This window comes from Cnephaeus nilssonii (assembly GCF_951640355.1).
Source record: "Cnephaeus nilssonii genome assembly, chromosome: 10".
In the NCBI taxonomy this organism is placed as follows: Eukaryota; Metazoa; Chordata; class Mammalia; order Chiroptera; family Vespertilionidae; genus Cnephaeus; species Cnephaeus nilssonii.
The window spans coordinates 36,128,945-36,144,319 of NC_137081.1; the positions used below are offsets into that span (position 1 = coordinate 36,128,945).

The 15,375-nt window shown below is 51.6% G+C and overlaps 1 protein-coding gene across 4 annotated transcripts in view; it reads left to right on the plus strand.

Moving 5' to 3' along the window:
- Window positions 1–15,375, plus strand: part of SNED1 (sushi, nidogen and EGF like domains 1) — a 56,827-nt gene that overhangs the window by 12,802 nt on the left and 28,650 nt on the right. For all 4 annotated transcript variants that reach the window (XM_079782860.1, XM_079782861.1, XM_079782862.1 and 1 more), the window contains exons 3-9: window positions 4,394–4,534; window positions 5,246–5,408; window positions 7,804–7,929; window positions 8,240–8,353; window positions 9,532–9,645; window positions 9,798–9,911; window positions 15,102–15,227. In XM_079782860.1, the coding sequence (XP_079638986.1) occupies window positions 4,394–4,534; window positions 5,246–5,408; window positions 7,804–7,929; window positions 8,240–8,353; window positions 9,532–9,645; window positions 9,798–9,911; window positions 15,102–15,227 (898 nt within the window). The remainder of the gene's footprint in view (window positions 1–4,393; window positions 4,535–5,245; window positions 5,409–7,803; window positions 7,930–8,239; window positions 8,354–9,531; window positions 9,646–9,797; window positions 9,912–15,101; window positions 15,228–15,375) is intronic.

A 15,375-nucleotide genomic window follows, 5' to 3' on the forward strand; every position in this document is an offset into this window, starting at 1 on the left:
TGGGCAGCAGGGGAGCAACAGCAATCACAGCAGAGCCTGGTTCCCACCACACACACTGGGGGGCGGGGTGGTCAGGGGGGCCTGCACTCAGGCTCTAGGGGTGCAAGTGAGGGACTCGGTCCCGGATGTGCCAAGATGGCCATGCCCAGTGGGCCTCTAGAAATGGAGCCCAGGGTCCCTAGAGGTGGCCCAGGGGAACTGGGAAGGTGGGCAAGTAGGTCAAGGGAGGGATGTGCCAAGTGATGAGATGCCCACAGACTCTGAGCTCCCCAGCAGCCAAAACGAACAGGTGAGAGAGAGGAAGAAGGTAGTTAGGCAGGTGCCTAGGAGAGGGAGACACTCCCTGTGTGGGCTTTTCCGTGAACATGACTGCAAATCCGCGCGCTGGTGACCTTCCGTCCATACACAGCCCACTGATATTTTGTAAGTTTTGGTGTTTGTTTGTTTTTTTCTTTTCACCAATTTGTAACAAAACAACTTTGTAACAAAAGGTAAAGAAAACCCTACTATAATTCCTCTACCAGAAGACAACTCCCCGTCAACATTTCCTAGTGGACACTGACCCGCAGTCTAAAAATAAATAGAGCAGCTAGAACATGCTGTTCTGTGAGTGGTTGTTGTTTTGTTCTTCACCCAACAGTATTGTGGGCATTTTCCTCATTTTATATGTTCTCTTACCTCGTTTTAAAAATTATTCTTTCACCTCTGCGGAGGAGGAGGCACCCAGAACGCCCCCGGAGTTGACAGAGAACCTTAACGCTCCCATTTCCAAACCCGGAGATGTCAGTTAGAAAAGGAGTATCCACATCACATCCTCATAAGACAGGGAGTCGGGATCCTGAGTTCGGGCTGGGAGGTGATCTGTGACCGGGAGACTTGGGAGCCCTCTCTGCAGCGGCAGCTCCGGAAGCAGGTGATCCCCGGGCGGTGTCCGTGCAGCGGCTAACGCTCCTCAAATCTGGGCCTCACCAGCACACAGCTCACGCTGCCCGGACCGTGCTGCCACTCGCCTTCATGGCCATCACCTCCTCCCTGTCCTCAGAACTCTAGCACTTACGTTCACACCTTCCCGAAGGCAAGCGCTCAGTTCCCATGTTAACTTTAACCTAAGAAGACACACAGGCCACCGCCATAAAGCAAATATCACAGTAGAACGAGTCACACGACTTTTTTTGTGTCCCATTGCATATAAAGGTTATGTTGACACTATACTGTAGTCCATTAAGTGTACAATAGCATTGTTGTACACTTTTTTAAAAAGTGCATACCTTAATTAAAAATACTATATTGCTAAAAAATGCTACCCATCATCTGAGCCCTCAGTGAGGGGTAATCTTGGTGCTGGTGGAGGGTCCTGCCTCGATGTATGGCTGCTGACAGATGGGGTGGTGGTTGCAGACAGTTGGGGTGGCCGGGGCAGTTTCTTAACATATGACAATGACGTTTGCTGCACTGGTTGACTCTTCCTTTCACAAACTATTTCTCTGTAGTGCTATAAGCATTTTACCCACAGACTTCTTTCAAAACTGCAGTCAGTCCTCTCAACCCGTCAGCTAAGTTTATGTGATATTTAAATCCCTTGTTGTCACCTCAACAGTCTTCACAGCGTCTTCACCAAGAGTGGATTCCAGCTCAAAAAACTACTGTCTTTGCTCATCTGTAAAAATCAACTCTTCATCCATTCAAATTTGATCATGAGGTTGCAGTAATTCAGTCACACCTTCAGACTCTACTGTTAATTCTAGCTATCTTGCTATTTCCACCACATCTGCAGTTACTCCTCACTGACGTCTTGAACCCCTCTGAGTCTTCCATGAGGGCTGGAACCACCTTCTGCCAAACTCCTGTTAAGTTGCTATGTTGATCTATTTCCATGAGTGTCCTTAATAGCTTCTAGAGTGGTGAATCCTTTCCAGGAAGTTTCCAATTTACCTTGCCCAGGTCTATCAGAGGAATCATATCTATGTGAGCTATAGCATTACAAAATAATAAGACTTAAATAATAATAATACTTGAAAATCGACATGACTTCTTGATCCAGGGGCTATAGAATGGGTGCTGTGTTAGCAGGCATGAAAACAACATTAGTTTAATTGTCCATCTCCATCAGAGCTCTTGGGTGACCAGCTGCATTAGCCCCTAAAAGGAGAGTCAGCCTGTCCTTGAAGCATTGAAGCCAGGCATTGACTTCTCCCCAGCTATGAAAGTCCTAGGTGGTGTCTTCCAATATGAGCCTGTCTCATCTGTATTACAAATCTGTTGTTCAGTGTAGCCACCTTCATTAATTATCTCAGCTAGACCTTCTGAATAACTTGCCACATCTTCCACATCAGCTCTTGCTGCTTCACTTTGTACTTTGATGTTATAGAGATGGCTTCTTCCCTTTAACCTCATGAATCAACCTCAGACAGCTTCAGACTTTCCTTCTGCAGTCCCCTCAATTCCCCCAAGTCTTCATAGAATTGAAAAGAGTTAGGGCCTTGATCTGGGCTAGGCTTTGGCTTAAGGGAATGTTGTGGCTGGTTTGATCTTCTATCCAGACCACTAAAACTTTTTGCACATAAACAATAAGGCTGTTTAGCTTATCACTGTGTGTTCACTGGAATAGCACTTTTCAGTTCCTTCAAGAGTGTTTCCTTTGCATCACAACTTAGCTGTTTTGGTGCAAAAGGTCTGGCTTTAAGCCAGTCTCAGCTTTCGACATGCCTTCCTCATTAAGCGTAATCATTTCTAGCTTTTGATTTAAAGTGAGAGACACGTGACTGGTCCTCTCACTTGAACACCTAGAGGCCATTGTGGGATTATTTATTGGTCCAATGTCACTATTGTTGTGTTTCAGAGAACAGGGAGCCTGAAGAGAGGGACATAGACAGGGGAACGATGAGCGAAGCAGTCAGAACACACATTTATCAATTAAGGTCACTGTCTTAATGGTGTGGTTCATGGTGCCCCAAAACAATTACAATAGTAAGATCGAATCACTGATCACAGATCACCATAACAGATATCATAATGATGAAAAGTCTGAAATATTGTGACAATTACCAAAATGAGACACAAAGCAAGCAAATGCTGTTGGAAAATGGCACCAATAGACTTGTTCAATGCAGGGTCGTCACAAACCTACAATTTCTAAAAGCGCCATAAATGAAACGCAATGAAACAAAGTGTGCCTATACACCGTATGGTCCCTGGTCACTGCCACGTCCACACACTGGCCCAGAGCCGCTGGCCCAAGGCCTCGAGTGCAGGGTACCCTGAGGTGGGCATGCACAACCTCAAGTCCACTGAGGTTTATCCTGGCATGAGCCTCTAAAAGGGAGATGACTGCCTGCAGAATTTCATGTTCCCCTCAAAAACGTGCCCACGCATTCTCACATGCCACGTCGATGTGCCCGGTTCCCTGCACCCCAGCCAGGAGTCCTCCCGCTTTCCTTCCTTGCCTTTTCAAACTGCCACACCTTTGATTCCTAGCGATGCTGGGTTTGTTCCTGTGTTACCTGCTAGTTGTATTCTACGTGTCATGCATCTGAGCATAGCCTGTGTTATCTTTTTGGTCTTTTTCTCATTGATCTGCGGAAGTTCTGTATTAAGAATATAAACAGTCTTGCCTGCTGCATATATTATAAAAACATTTTTCACTTTGCTGTTTGCCAGTTTGCATTTATGGCACATTGTGATATTCAGAAGTTTTTGTAGCCAAATGTATAAGTCAGTCTCTCTCTCTCTCTCTCTCTCTCTCTCTCTCTCTCTTGGTTTTTGCGTTAACGTAAGTCATGCGTAAGCCTCCCTGAGAGGCTCTCCACGGTCCCCATTATTTCTTCTAGTGCTGCGATGGTGTCATTTACAGCCTTACTTGATTTAGGCTTTATTTTCATGAGTAAGGTAAAATTCTGATTTCATTGTTTTTCAGAGTTTCCTATTCATCCCACGATCCTTTGCTCGATCTGAAATAGCATCTCTTATGTACCCTACCCACTAACATTTTGGAATAGAGTTCCATAAAAATCATAAAACCTAATTATTAAAAAACACTTTTCCTTGATTCCTTACATCTTTCCCTTTTCTTTTTATGTTTTTGTCCTATTCCCTCAAGGCAGTTTTGTGGATTTGACCAAGTGAGCAGGAACGCTCTGTGCCCCCGGCCCCCACAGGGGACAGTGTCTGCTCCACAGCCCCCGTGCAGATTACTGGGTACGGGGGGGGGGGGGCAGGCTGGCCTGTGCCAGGGCCTCAGGCACTGGAGACACAGTAGAGGATGGAGGGCGAGGCCATCAAGGTTCTGCCCTGTGGCTGACCAAACGTCTAGTATGTGCAGGAAGAGTGGATGGGGTAGGGCCTGGGAACGGAGGCGAGGGGGGCAGGACCCTGTTCAGGCCTCCCTCCTTGGCAGGTCAACACGTTCCAGACTGTGCTCATTACGGACGGCAAGTTCTCTTTTACCATCTTCAACTACGAGTCCATCACGTGGACCACAGGCACACACGCCAGCAGCGGGGGTGACGCCACTGGCCTGGGGGGCATCGCGGCCCAGGTAGGGGTCCCTGCTCACCATTGCCAGCAATGTCATGAGCTGATGAAACAGGCAGACCTCTCCCCGCCCCCACCCCCACATGCACTACTGTGCAGAGGCTGGTGTAAGGCGATCCAAGCCTCTCACAGCCCAGAACCACAGAAACATCTTTGGCCAAAGGCCTTTGTCCTGACCGCACTGCCTGCCACTGCAGCAGGGAAAGAAGGTCCTGGGATCTCTATGCACTGACAGCCCCCAGGTCTGGCAGGGCTGTGGCCCCAAGGACCTCGGCCAGCAGGAAAGCCCAGGTGTGGGGGGCATAGTCAAGTGCCAGTGCCCAGGGCCTGCTGGTCGCCTTCTGGCTGTGCACCCCCATCTATTTCCCCTGAGTTTGCATTTGCCGCTGGGCCCTAGGGGAGACCCAGAACCCAGCAGTGAGTCATTGGCGGGGGTGGGGGGTGAGGGCGGCGTGGGGGTGCCAGGCCCAACCCAGTCCTTGGCTAGGGGCCTGGCTGGGAGGCTGCTGACATTGGCAAGGACAATGTGGTGGGGGGAGGGGGTGGATACCCCTAAACCTTAGAGCTCTCTGACTGTCTCCCACACAAGCTCTTTGACCTTGACAGAGTGTGCAGGAATGGTGGATGGGGCAGGGCCCCATCTGGAGGAGGTGGGACCTTTAGGGAGACCTGCGGACCCAGACCGCACCTGCCCCCACTCTCTCACACCCACCAGGCTGGCTTCAACGCGGGAGATGGGCGGCGCTACTTCAATATCCCAGGCTCGCGCACTTCGGATATGGCGGAGGTGGAGACCAGCACCAACGTGGGCGTGCCCGGGCGCTGGGCGTTCAGAATCGATGATGCCCAGGTGCGCGTGGGGGGCTGCGCCCATGCAAGTAAGAGCACCGAGCGAGCAGCTCGGGCGCCGGGAGGGGCGTGGCCTAGGGAGGGGAGGGGCCTAGGGCGGGGCGGGGGAGGGGCCGGAGGGGGCGGGGCGGGACTTGGACGCCAGCTCAGTCCCAGACCTAGGGCTGCGCGTGGCTCCGCCCACTGCGGCTACTGTCCCGCCCCGCTGGCCCCAGAGCCTCAGTCTCTTCCTGGGTGGGGGCCTTCGCGCCTCCGCTGCGCGGCCGGGGGTCCCGCTGGAGCCCAAGGTTTGCGGTGCAAAGGGGAGGAGCCCAGCCTCCTTCCTGGGCCGAGATGGGCGTCCCGGGCCACCTGTATCCCCGGACCACCTGGGAAGCAGGTGTTCTGTTCACCCCATTTCACCTTTTCTGCTGGGACTTGCAGCTTTTTTGACAACCCGGACATCCATCTACCCGCCGGGAGGGAGACACCCAAGGGTCCCTGACACCCAGGGGGCCTTCGGGCTCAGAACACACTGCAGAGGAGGAAGGGTCCACCCCAGGGGAGAGCACGTGACCCGTGGGGACAGTCGGCCTGGCTGCAGAAGGGTGTGTGGCACTGGGCGAGTCACAGACCCTCCTGAAACTGTACTAATAAATAGAGGGATGGTGTCAGTGGTTGACTCAGCCACTCCGCCTAGAGGGGCTGATCATAAGCCCTGCCAAGCCCTGGTCATTCTGAGGCTGATCCTGGGACCTCCCACCACCCCCAACTCACCTCTAACCCATGGAGACCCAGGCCACTGGGAAGGGCTGCTCCCCCTAACATAAAATGGGTGAGAGCTCACCCAGGGAGGCAGGCATGCACCCCAGGGCCAGTGAGTGCATGAGGGACAGACAGTGAGCCCCCATCCATGACAATGTGTGGGGCAGAAAGACTCAGACAACTGGGGATGGTACCCCCTGAGAGAGACCTGGGAACCTGAGCCTGCCCACTCACTGGAGCACCCAATAGCCCCCAGTCGAGAGACTGAGCTTAGGGGGTGAGGTGCTCATGGCACCAGGTGCCAATGATTTCTCTCCCTCCCCAGAGTAGCAAGCAGGGCACCTAAGAGCCAAGCTCTCCTGCATCCCCAGGGGGGCTCTGGTCAGTGGTGGCTCAGGAGCTTGGGTTGTGGTTGAAGAGTAAGGTATGGGTGCAGGTGTGGGCTGGTCCATGCTCCTCTGCAGAGGCTGCAGGCTGTGACCCTGAGGAGTGGGGGTCCTCAGAAGAGGGCCCACAGTCCTTTGTGGACCCCTTTCCTATGTAGAGATGCCTCCCTCTCTGTCCCAGGCCTCTGGGGGGAACAGATGGAGCAGGCAGGCTGGGCCCCCCAAACTAGCTACACAGAGGCCCTGGGAGCAGTGCTGCGGGAGAGGGCCAGCTCCCTGGGGTCCCCACCCACACTGCAAACCCCAGAGATGGAGCCAGTGTGGGTCAGTGCTGGGGTCACACACATCAGCTTTACCAGGAAGGGAGGGTCGGTCCACACCTGAGAGGCAGTGCGTCTACACCGGGAACTCTAGCTCCTGAGCAAGGCTGGTGCAGAGACAGGGCTCGTGCCGTCAGCTGCCACATACCACCGTGTAGCCGAAGCGCAGACTGAGTGACACGTAGCGAAGTGATGGAAAGGTGCAGTCCCACAGCCTTGGTGGCGTTCTGGGCCACAGGGTACTTCCCGGAGTGCCCCCCTCCTTCCCTTGATACCATGCCAGCTCTCTGGAGCCCTCAGTAACTTGAGTTACGGCAGGACGCGCCGTAACCTGCCAATCTGTGCTGATTAAACACAAATTTCAGCAGCCTTGATTCTCCAGAGGGCTCTACATGCTGCCTTTCCTAGAAGACTGGGCGGGGGCAGTGTTGGGTGGCCCTAAGGGACTCCAGGAGGCACCCCCGACCCTGGCCAGGAAGCACCAGTTTCAACATCTCTGAGCACAGACCTGGTTTTGCACACAGGGAACGAAGGGCACAGGGCATGCCCGAATCATGTGACTGTCTGAGGCAGCGCTGGGGCCAGACTGCAACTGCCAGAGGGTCTGAGGGGCTCCCTCACCACCTGTGGTTTCCACGCAGGGATCCCCCTGGTCCACGAGGAGCACTCGCGTCTCCCCATGTCGCTGGGAGTCCTCAGGTCCCTGTCTTCTTAGTCCCTCGGACAGGTTTGGAAGCTGATAGATTAATGGAATAAGAAGGTGCTGTGGGGTTCTAAAGCCTGCCCTCCACCGGCAGCCAGGGTCACAGCTTAGGAAACAACATCCATGGGAAACACAGGCAGAGGACAGACCTCAGGGGCACTGGGCACCCTTGCGCAGACCTGGGCGTTTTGCCGCTAGAGGGCGACACAGCCATTCCTTGGAGGTCTGGGTGGAGGGAGGGATGACTGCTCTGCTCCTCCTGTGTCTGCAGCCTCCGTGTGCCTGGCGCTGCGCCCCTGCCTCAACGGTGGGAAGTGCATTGACGACTGTGTCACGGGCAACCCCTCCTACACCTGCTCCTGCCTCTCTGGCTTCACAGGGAGGAGGTGCCAACTGGGTGAGTTCACAGAGGGCACCACCCACTGGGAGGCATTGGGCTCTGAAGGACCCCTGGAAGTGCAGCCAGTGGCCCCAAGTGCCCAAGGTCAAGGGTCTCTGTCCCTGTGGTGGGGGGTATGTGTGTGGGGCACCACTGGGGGTGCCAAACACAGTGGCTTCCTGACAGGTGTTACAGCTGCCCCTCTGAGCCACTGCCCCAGGGTGAGGCCCAGGAAGGCCAGGGTGCTGTCCCCGCCCCGCTCCTCCCAGGCGTGGCAGATCCTCCCACCCTGGTTCCTCCACTGAGGCCCAGCCCACCTGTTTTCCAGATGTGAACGAGTGTGCTTCCCAGCCCTGTCAGAACGGAGGGACCTGCACACACGGCATCAACAGCTTCAGCTGCCAGTGCCCAGCTGGCTTCAGGGGACCCACCTGTGAGACAGGTAAGAGGAAACCACCTGGGCCCCCAAGTTCCGCTGGCTGCAGGGTGGTCAGGTGGTCTTGCCCGGTCAAGGAGTGGTGGGTAGCCTGGGGAACTGTCAGGTCAGCCATGCCACAGAGGGCTTGGCACCAGGCAAGGGCCACCAGAGAGGCCTGAGGGTCCATGGCAGGAGCACTGACCACAGCACTGGGCCTCCTGAGCCCCAGTGTTTATACCAGGGAGGAGGCCTTGGAACAGGCCAGTGCCCCGTTCCAGACTGGGCCCAGGTCAGAGCCAGACTGGTGGCAGGGCCTGGGTGTGGTAGGAGCCATCAAGCGCTCTCACCCCACGACCAGCTTGAAGGGAATGTGGGGATGTGGGGAGGAGCCAACACCCCCTACCTTCTTCCTGCCTGTACCCTGGAACCCTGAGCCCCAGCTGCTCTGGCAGGAATAGAAGCTGTTTCTCTCCAACCCCCAGAGCTCCCACAGCCCGGGTATGGGTTGGGGTCCTTCTTGAGACACCCCTGGGTTTGAGTGGTCACAGGCTGGCTCAGAGCTGAGCTCCCATCTATGCTGCCCATGACGTGGGGCCCTCTCCTTCCTTTCCTCCCTCCCACCACTCCAGAGAGGGCTGCTTATTCATCCAGGATGTACCTGGTCCTTGTATTGAGTTGCTAGGAGACAGGCAACGTAGCTGGGGAAAGGCAATGTCTCCCAATCCCTGGATCTGCTGTCAGTGACCAGCAGGGAGTCAGGAAGACTGAATCCCCAGTGAAGGGTGGGAGGGAAGGTGGACAGAGGTGGGCTGCACCTGCTCACTCCCACTCTGACTGGGGACTGAGTGCCTTTGCACAATGTCCCTGCAGCAACATGTCAACCCCCCAGGACCATTGAGGCCCCTTCTGCACCCCTGGGTACTGCACACCCTTTAAGTCTCCATCACAGGCTGTATCCCCCCACCTGGCTGGAAAGAATCCTCAGCCAGTGCCCCAGAGTCTGGCTCTGAGTCAGCTCAGCGAAGCCCCCATCCAGCACGCACACCTTCTGCTGAAAGAAACTCTATTCAGCAGCTTTCAGCAGATGAGCTTTCAGCAGCCGGTGGATGAGGAATGCCCTGGTCAGGACCCCCCACCACCTGACAGGCCCCAGGGGCACTGCAGCCAGGACCCCAACGGCCTTCCACCCTCTGCACTTGTAGCACAATCTCCATGTGACACCAAAGGGTGTGTGAATGGCGGCCAGTGCCAGGTGGTCAGCGGCTCCGCGGTGTGCGAGTGCCCAGTGGGCTACACGGGCAACGCCTGTGAGACAGGTGAGTGGCCTGCACTCCGGGAAGGTAGGGAGGGGTAAGGCGGAGAGGGGATGGGACAGAGAGGGGTGGGGCGGGGCCGGGAAGGGAGGGGCTACTCCTGGACAAATGTGGAGCTGTGGTCAAAGCCCAGCTCCTACCTCCGCTGCCCACAGATGTGGACGAATGCGGCTCCAGCCCGTGCCTGAACGGAGCCTCATGTGTCGACCTTGTGGGGAACTTCACCTGTCTGTGCACAGGGCCCTTCGAGGGACCACGCTGCGAGGCAGGTAATGGCCATGTAACCCCCCAAAGGTGATAGTGCTTTCGGGGTCACTGGCCTCTTTCCATCACCGTCTGACTTAGCCCCACCCCTGTCTCCTACACTGGCCTGTCCCCTGAGTCTCTGCGGGGAAACTGGTCTTGGCTGTGCCAACCACGTGCTGTGTGAGACCGAGCAAATCAGTTCTCCTCTTGGCCTGGTCTCCTGATTACATGCAGGGATGGGTGACCACTCTCAGGGAGAGCACTGACTTTTTAACATACCGCCTGTGCCCCCTCACCAGGCGAGGGAACCACTGTGGGAGTCGGAAAGAAAACTGACCTTTATTACTGGGATGAGATCCGCTAGTTTCCATTCTATTTCATGTCGTTTTAAATGCTGGTTATGACTCAGATCAATTAAAAGACCAACTAGATGTTACCACCCACAGAATAGTAAATCCAGGGCTTTCATTCAAGGCATCGCCCTAACCTCCAGCGGCCTCGGCCCCTGTGCCCAGGACAGCTGTGCACACAGCAGGAACAGCTTCTCCCAGGAGACACTCAGGACAGTCTAGTCCGATTTTCCTTGAGTCTAAAAACTTAAGGAGGAAATTATATTTGCGCACAAGTGAGAGGCAGATGGATGCTATGTCTGCCATGGGTCACTGTGTCCTCAAAGAGGGTGAGGCTGTGCAGTGCGGAGGGGAGGAGGGTGGCACTCTGACCTGTTTGGCTGCTTTAAATCACTGTGTATGTCACAGTTCTCCTTGTCCAGATTTTAATCTAAATATCAGCGTGTTTAACTAAATGCAAGTCAGAAAACATAAGTGACTTCAAAAGGTTTTGCAAAGAAACCACATTTTAAAATAATCTTTATTGTTGGAAGTATTACATATATTCCCCTTTTCCCCATTGACCCCTTCTAGCCTGCCCTCACCTCCCACCCTAGGCCCTCACCACACTATTGTCTATGTCCATGGGTTATGCATATATGCATACAAGTTCCTTGGTTGATCTCATCCCACCCACTCACTCACCCCCACCTTCCCTGAGATTCAATAGTCTATTCCATGCTTCTATGTCTCTGGATCTATTTTGTCCATTAGTTTATTTTGTTCATTCCACATATGATGAGATGATGTGATACTTGTCTTTCTCTGACCCTTTGAGACAGCAAGGAGGGACTTGGAGAATATTATGCTACACGAAATAAGAAACCACATTTTATAGAAAGAATAAAGCAAATGAAAGCAAACAGGAAGAAACAACAGAACTGACATTCTATTCCTGATATCAGCTCATTAGCCACATTACAAGGTACAAACCTTGACATTCTAATCAGATCCAGCAAGAAGTTGGCCAAAATTTGGAGATTATTTAAAGAGAGTGAGAGAGAGAATCTAGCCTCCTGCTCCTTGCCCAGCAAGATCAGCTGTGCTGGCTATCTCCCTCTTACTGTCAAGAACTAGAAAACCAGACAAACTACTGGATACATAGTTAAAAACAAACAAACCAAGGTTATAAGGTTACTCAAGAATTTTCATGAGACTTCCAAGGATCTTAGTGAGAATGTCAAAGACATGTAAAAGGACCAGTCAGAAATTAGGCATACACTAACTGAAATAAAGAATAATTTACAGGGATTCAACAGTAGAGCAGAGGATTCTGAGAATCAAATCAACAATTTGGGATATGGGAAAGCAAAAAAAAACACCTAATCAGAAGAGAAAAAAGAATCCAAAAATATGAAGATAGTGTAAGGAGCCTCTGGGACAATTTCAAGTGTACCAACATTTGCATTATGGGGGTGCCAGAAGAAGAGAGAGAGCAAGATATTGAAAACCTATTTGAAGAAATAATGACAGAACATTTCCCCTACCTGGTGAAAGAAATAGACTTACAAGTCCAGGAAGCACAGAGAGTCCCAAACAAGTGGAACCCAAGGAGGCCCACACCAGGACACATCATAATTAAAATGCCAAGGGCTAAAGACAAGGAGAGAATCTTAAAAGCAGTAAGAAAAAAGTAGTTAAGTTACCTACAAGGGAGCACCATATGACAGTCAGCTGATTTCTCAACAAAAACTTTTCAGGCCAGAAGGGAGTGGCAAGAAATATTCAAAGTGATGAATAGCAAGGACCTATAACCAAGATTACTCTACCCAGCAAAGCTATCAGTGAAGTGAAGGTCAGATAAAAAGCTTCCCAGACAAGAAAAAGCTAAAGGAGTTCATCACCAGCAAACCACTATTACAAGAAATGTTGAAGGGTATACAGGAAGAAGAAGGAGGAGGAGGAGGAGGAGGCGGAGGAGGAGGAGGAGGAGGAGGAGGAGGAGGAGGAGGAGGAGGAGGAGGAGGAGGAAGAGGAGGAGGAGGGGGAAGAGGAGGAGGAGGAGGAGGAGGAGGAGGAGGAGGAGGAGAAGGATCAAAAATATGAACAATAAAATGACAATGAATACATATCTATCAACAACTGAACCTAAAAATCAAAATAAATGAACAAGGAATCTAATGAACAAAATAAACTGATGAATAAAATAGAACCAGAGGCATGGAAACATGGAACAGACTGATGAATCTCAGAGGGAAGTGGGGCAGGGAGGAGCAGGAAGAGATTAACCAAAGAACTTATATGCATGTATGCATACCTAAGGACACAGACAATAGGGTGGTGAAGGCCTGGGGTGGGGTGGGAACCGGGTAGAAGGGGGTAATGGGGAGAAAAAAGGGGGACATCTGTAATACTTCCAACAAAAAAGTTTTGTTTTTAAGAAAAATATAGTGTCTGAATTTTAAAATTGCACTGGACCATATTCACAGTAGGTAGACAGTGCAGAAGGGAACATCCGAGGACTTGAAGAGAGAGATGGGAACAGCTCAACATGCAGCACAGAGTAAGGCTAAGACCAGCTCTCAGTGACTAGTGATGTGTTTGGAGTCCCAGGAGGAGGCAGTGCTGGGGGCACAGAAAGTATATGAAGAAACATTCGCTACATTTGATGAAAACTAAGACCCACATGACCAAGAAAAGCATTAAGGAAATCACATGAAGCCACATCACAGTCAACTTGCTGAAAACCAGTGACAAAGAGAAAATCTTAAAAGCAGCCAGAGGGAAAAACAGAATCCAAACAGAGGAACGGGGACAGCAGCCAGCCCATCAGAGACGTGCAGGCCAGACTGTGGGGCCGAAAGGAAAACACTGTCGACCTACTTTCAAAGATGCAGGTGAAATAAAGATTTTCCAACAGAGAAAACTCTGAGCCCTAGCGGGTTCAACTCAGTGGATAGAGCATCGGCCTGCAGACTGAAGGGCCCTGGGTTCGATTCCCGTTAAGGGCACATGCCCAGGTTGCGGGCTCGATTCCCAGTAGGGGGCGTGCAGGAGGCAGCCGATCAATGATTCTCTCATCATTGATGTTTCTCTCTCTCTCCTCTCTTCTTCTCTTCTCTTCTCTTCTCTTCTCTTCTCTTCTCTTCTCTTCTCTTCTCTCTCTCTCTCTCTCTCTCTCTCTCTCTCTCTCCCCTTCCTCTTTGAAGTCAATAAAAATATTTTTAAAAATTAAAAAAGAAAACTCTAAGAGAATTCATCACCAGCATATCTGCATTGCAAGAAATGCTAAAGGAAACTCTTTACATAGAAGAAAATGGTACCAGATGAAAATCTGGATCTATACCAAGGAATGAAGAGTTCTAGAAAGAGTAAATATGTGAGCAGATATAACTTTTCTTTTTATCTTTTAATCACCTTAATGACAATTTAAAAACACAGTAATAACAATAAAATTTGGACTGTGTAACATATGCAGAAATAAACTATATGACACCATAGCCTGAAGCACCAGCTTTTCCTGTAAAGGGCCTGCTATTAATGTTTTTGGCTTTCAGGCCAGGTGAAAATTTGTTGAGAAATCATTTTCTTCTATCTAAAGCGTTTCCTTTAGCATTTCTTGTAATGCAGATATGCTGGTGATGAATTCTCTCAGAGTTTTCTTTTTTAATTTTTTAAAATATTTTTATTGACTTCAAAGAGGAAGGGAGAGAGAGAGAGAGAGAGAGAGAGAGAGAGAGAGAGAGAGAGAGAGAGAGAGAGATCAATGATGAGAAAATCATTGATCGGGTCACAGCTCTTCAACACCGCCAGCGTAATGAAAAGCAGCCAGCCACAGATGACACATAAAGGGCATGGCAGTGTCCAAAGAAACTTTGTGTTTAAATTGGCGGCAGGCAAGATTTGGTCTGTGGGCCACAGTTTACCGACCTCTGAGTAAAGGGAATAAAACATTGCCAGGTCCTTCCGTGGCATGTGAAGTGGACCGGGGGCATCTGTGACCCTGAAGAGCGAGAACAGGGACACCGTGGCCACACATCGTGGTCACACAGATCTACACCAGTTACAATTCAGGGAAGTGCACTGCCAACGAAAGTCAACTTTACTGTATTAATTTAACAGATAAATTCTGAAACTATCTGAAGAAACTGAACATGGAAGAAACGTAGAGGAAGCGGTTGGCCATTACTCCTCCCGGGAATCTGGCCCGGCTTCTCTGTAGTACAAGAAATACGGCCAGGGACAAAAGAGAGGCCTTTCATAATGACAAAGAGAGAAATTGCCAAGAGGATCAACAATGTTAAATATACTATTAAAATGAATCAAGATACATGAAGCAAAAGCTAACAGAACCACTAGGAGAAACAGATCATTGTCGGTGGAGAGGTCAGGACACGCCGGCAGCTCAGGACACGGGGACGAAGTCGACAAGGATGGGCCTGCCCAGCACTATCGGCCGCCTGGCCTGATGGGCATCCAGACGCACATTCTTTTCAATGCTCAGGGAGCACTCACCATGACGGACCATCCTGCCACCATAAAATGAGGCTCAATGAATTCAAAAGGATTGTGTTCTCTGACCACAGCAAAATTAAACTAGAATCAACATCAGAAAGGTATCAGAAAAATCCCAGTATTTTACTAAGAGATGCTCAAGCAGAACCATCTGGAGGCCTCCAGCCTTGCTGGGACCTTCGGTGCCCACCGTGGGCCCTTCTTACCCTTGCTTCTCATTCTGCTCCAAAGAGGGGCTCTCGGGGAAGGGGCAGCTGGAACTTAGCTCCCAGGAAATAGGCCTCAGGCTTACACTGTGCTTGGCACTGGGAGCAGAGGTTGAAACCCCAATGTGTGCTGCTGCTCTGGTGACCACTGTCTTTCTTGCAGGAAGCCAGCCAGTGCCTGACCCCTGCCTCTCGGCCCCGTGCCAGAACGGGGGCACCTGTGTCGACGCAGATGAGGGCTACGTGTGCGAGTGCCCCGAAGGCTTCATGGGCCTCGACTGCAGGGACAGTGCGTGTGGCCGGGCTGGGGCCTCCCATGGGGTGTGCATGCAAACAGCAGGATAGAGAATGTGTGAGCATGTGGGGGTATACACAGCAGCTCTTATGGAAAGGTCGCCAGGAGCAGGGCAGGGTCAGGAAAGGGCTCCGCCCTCTAG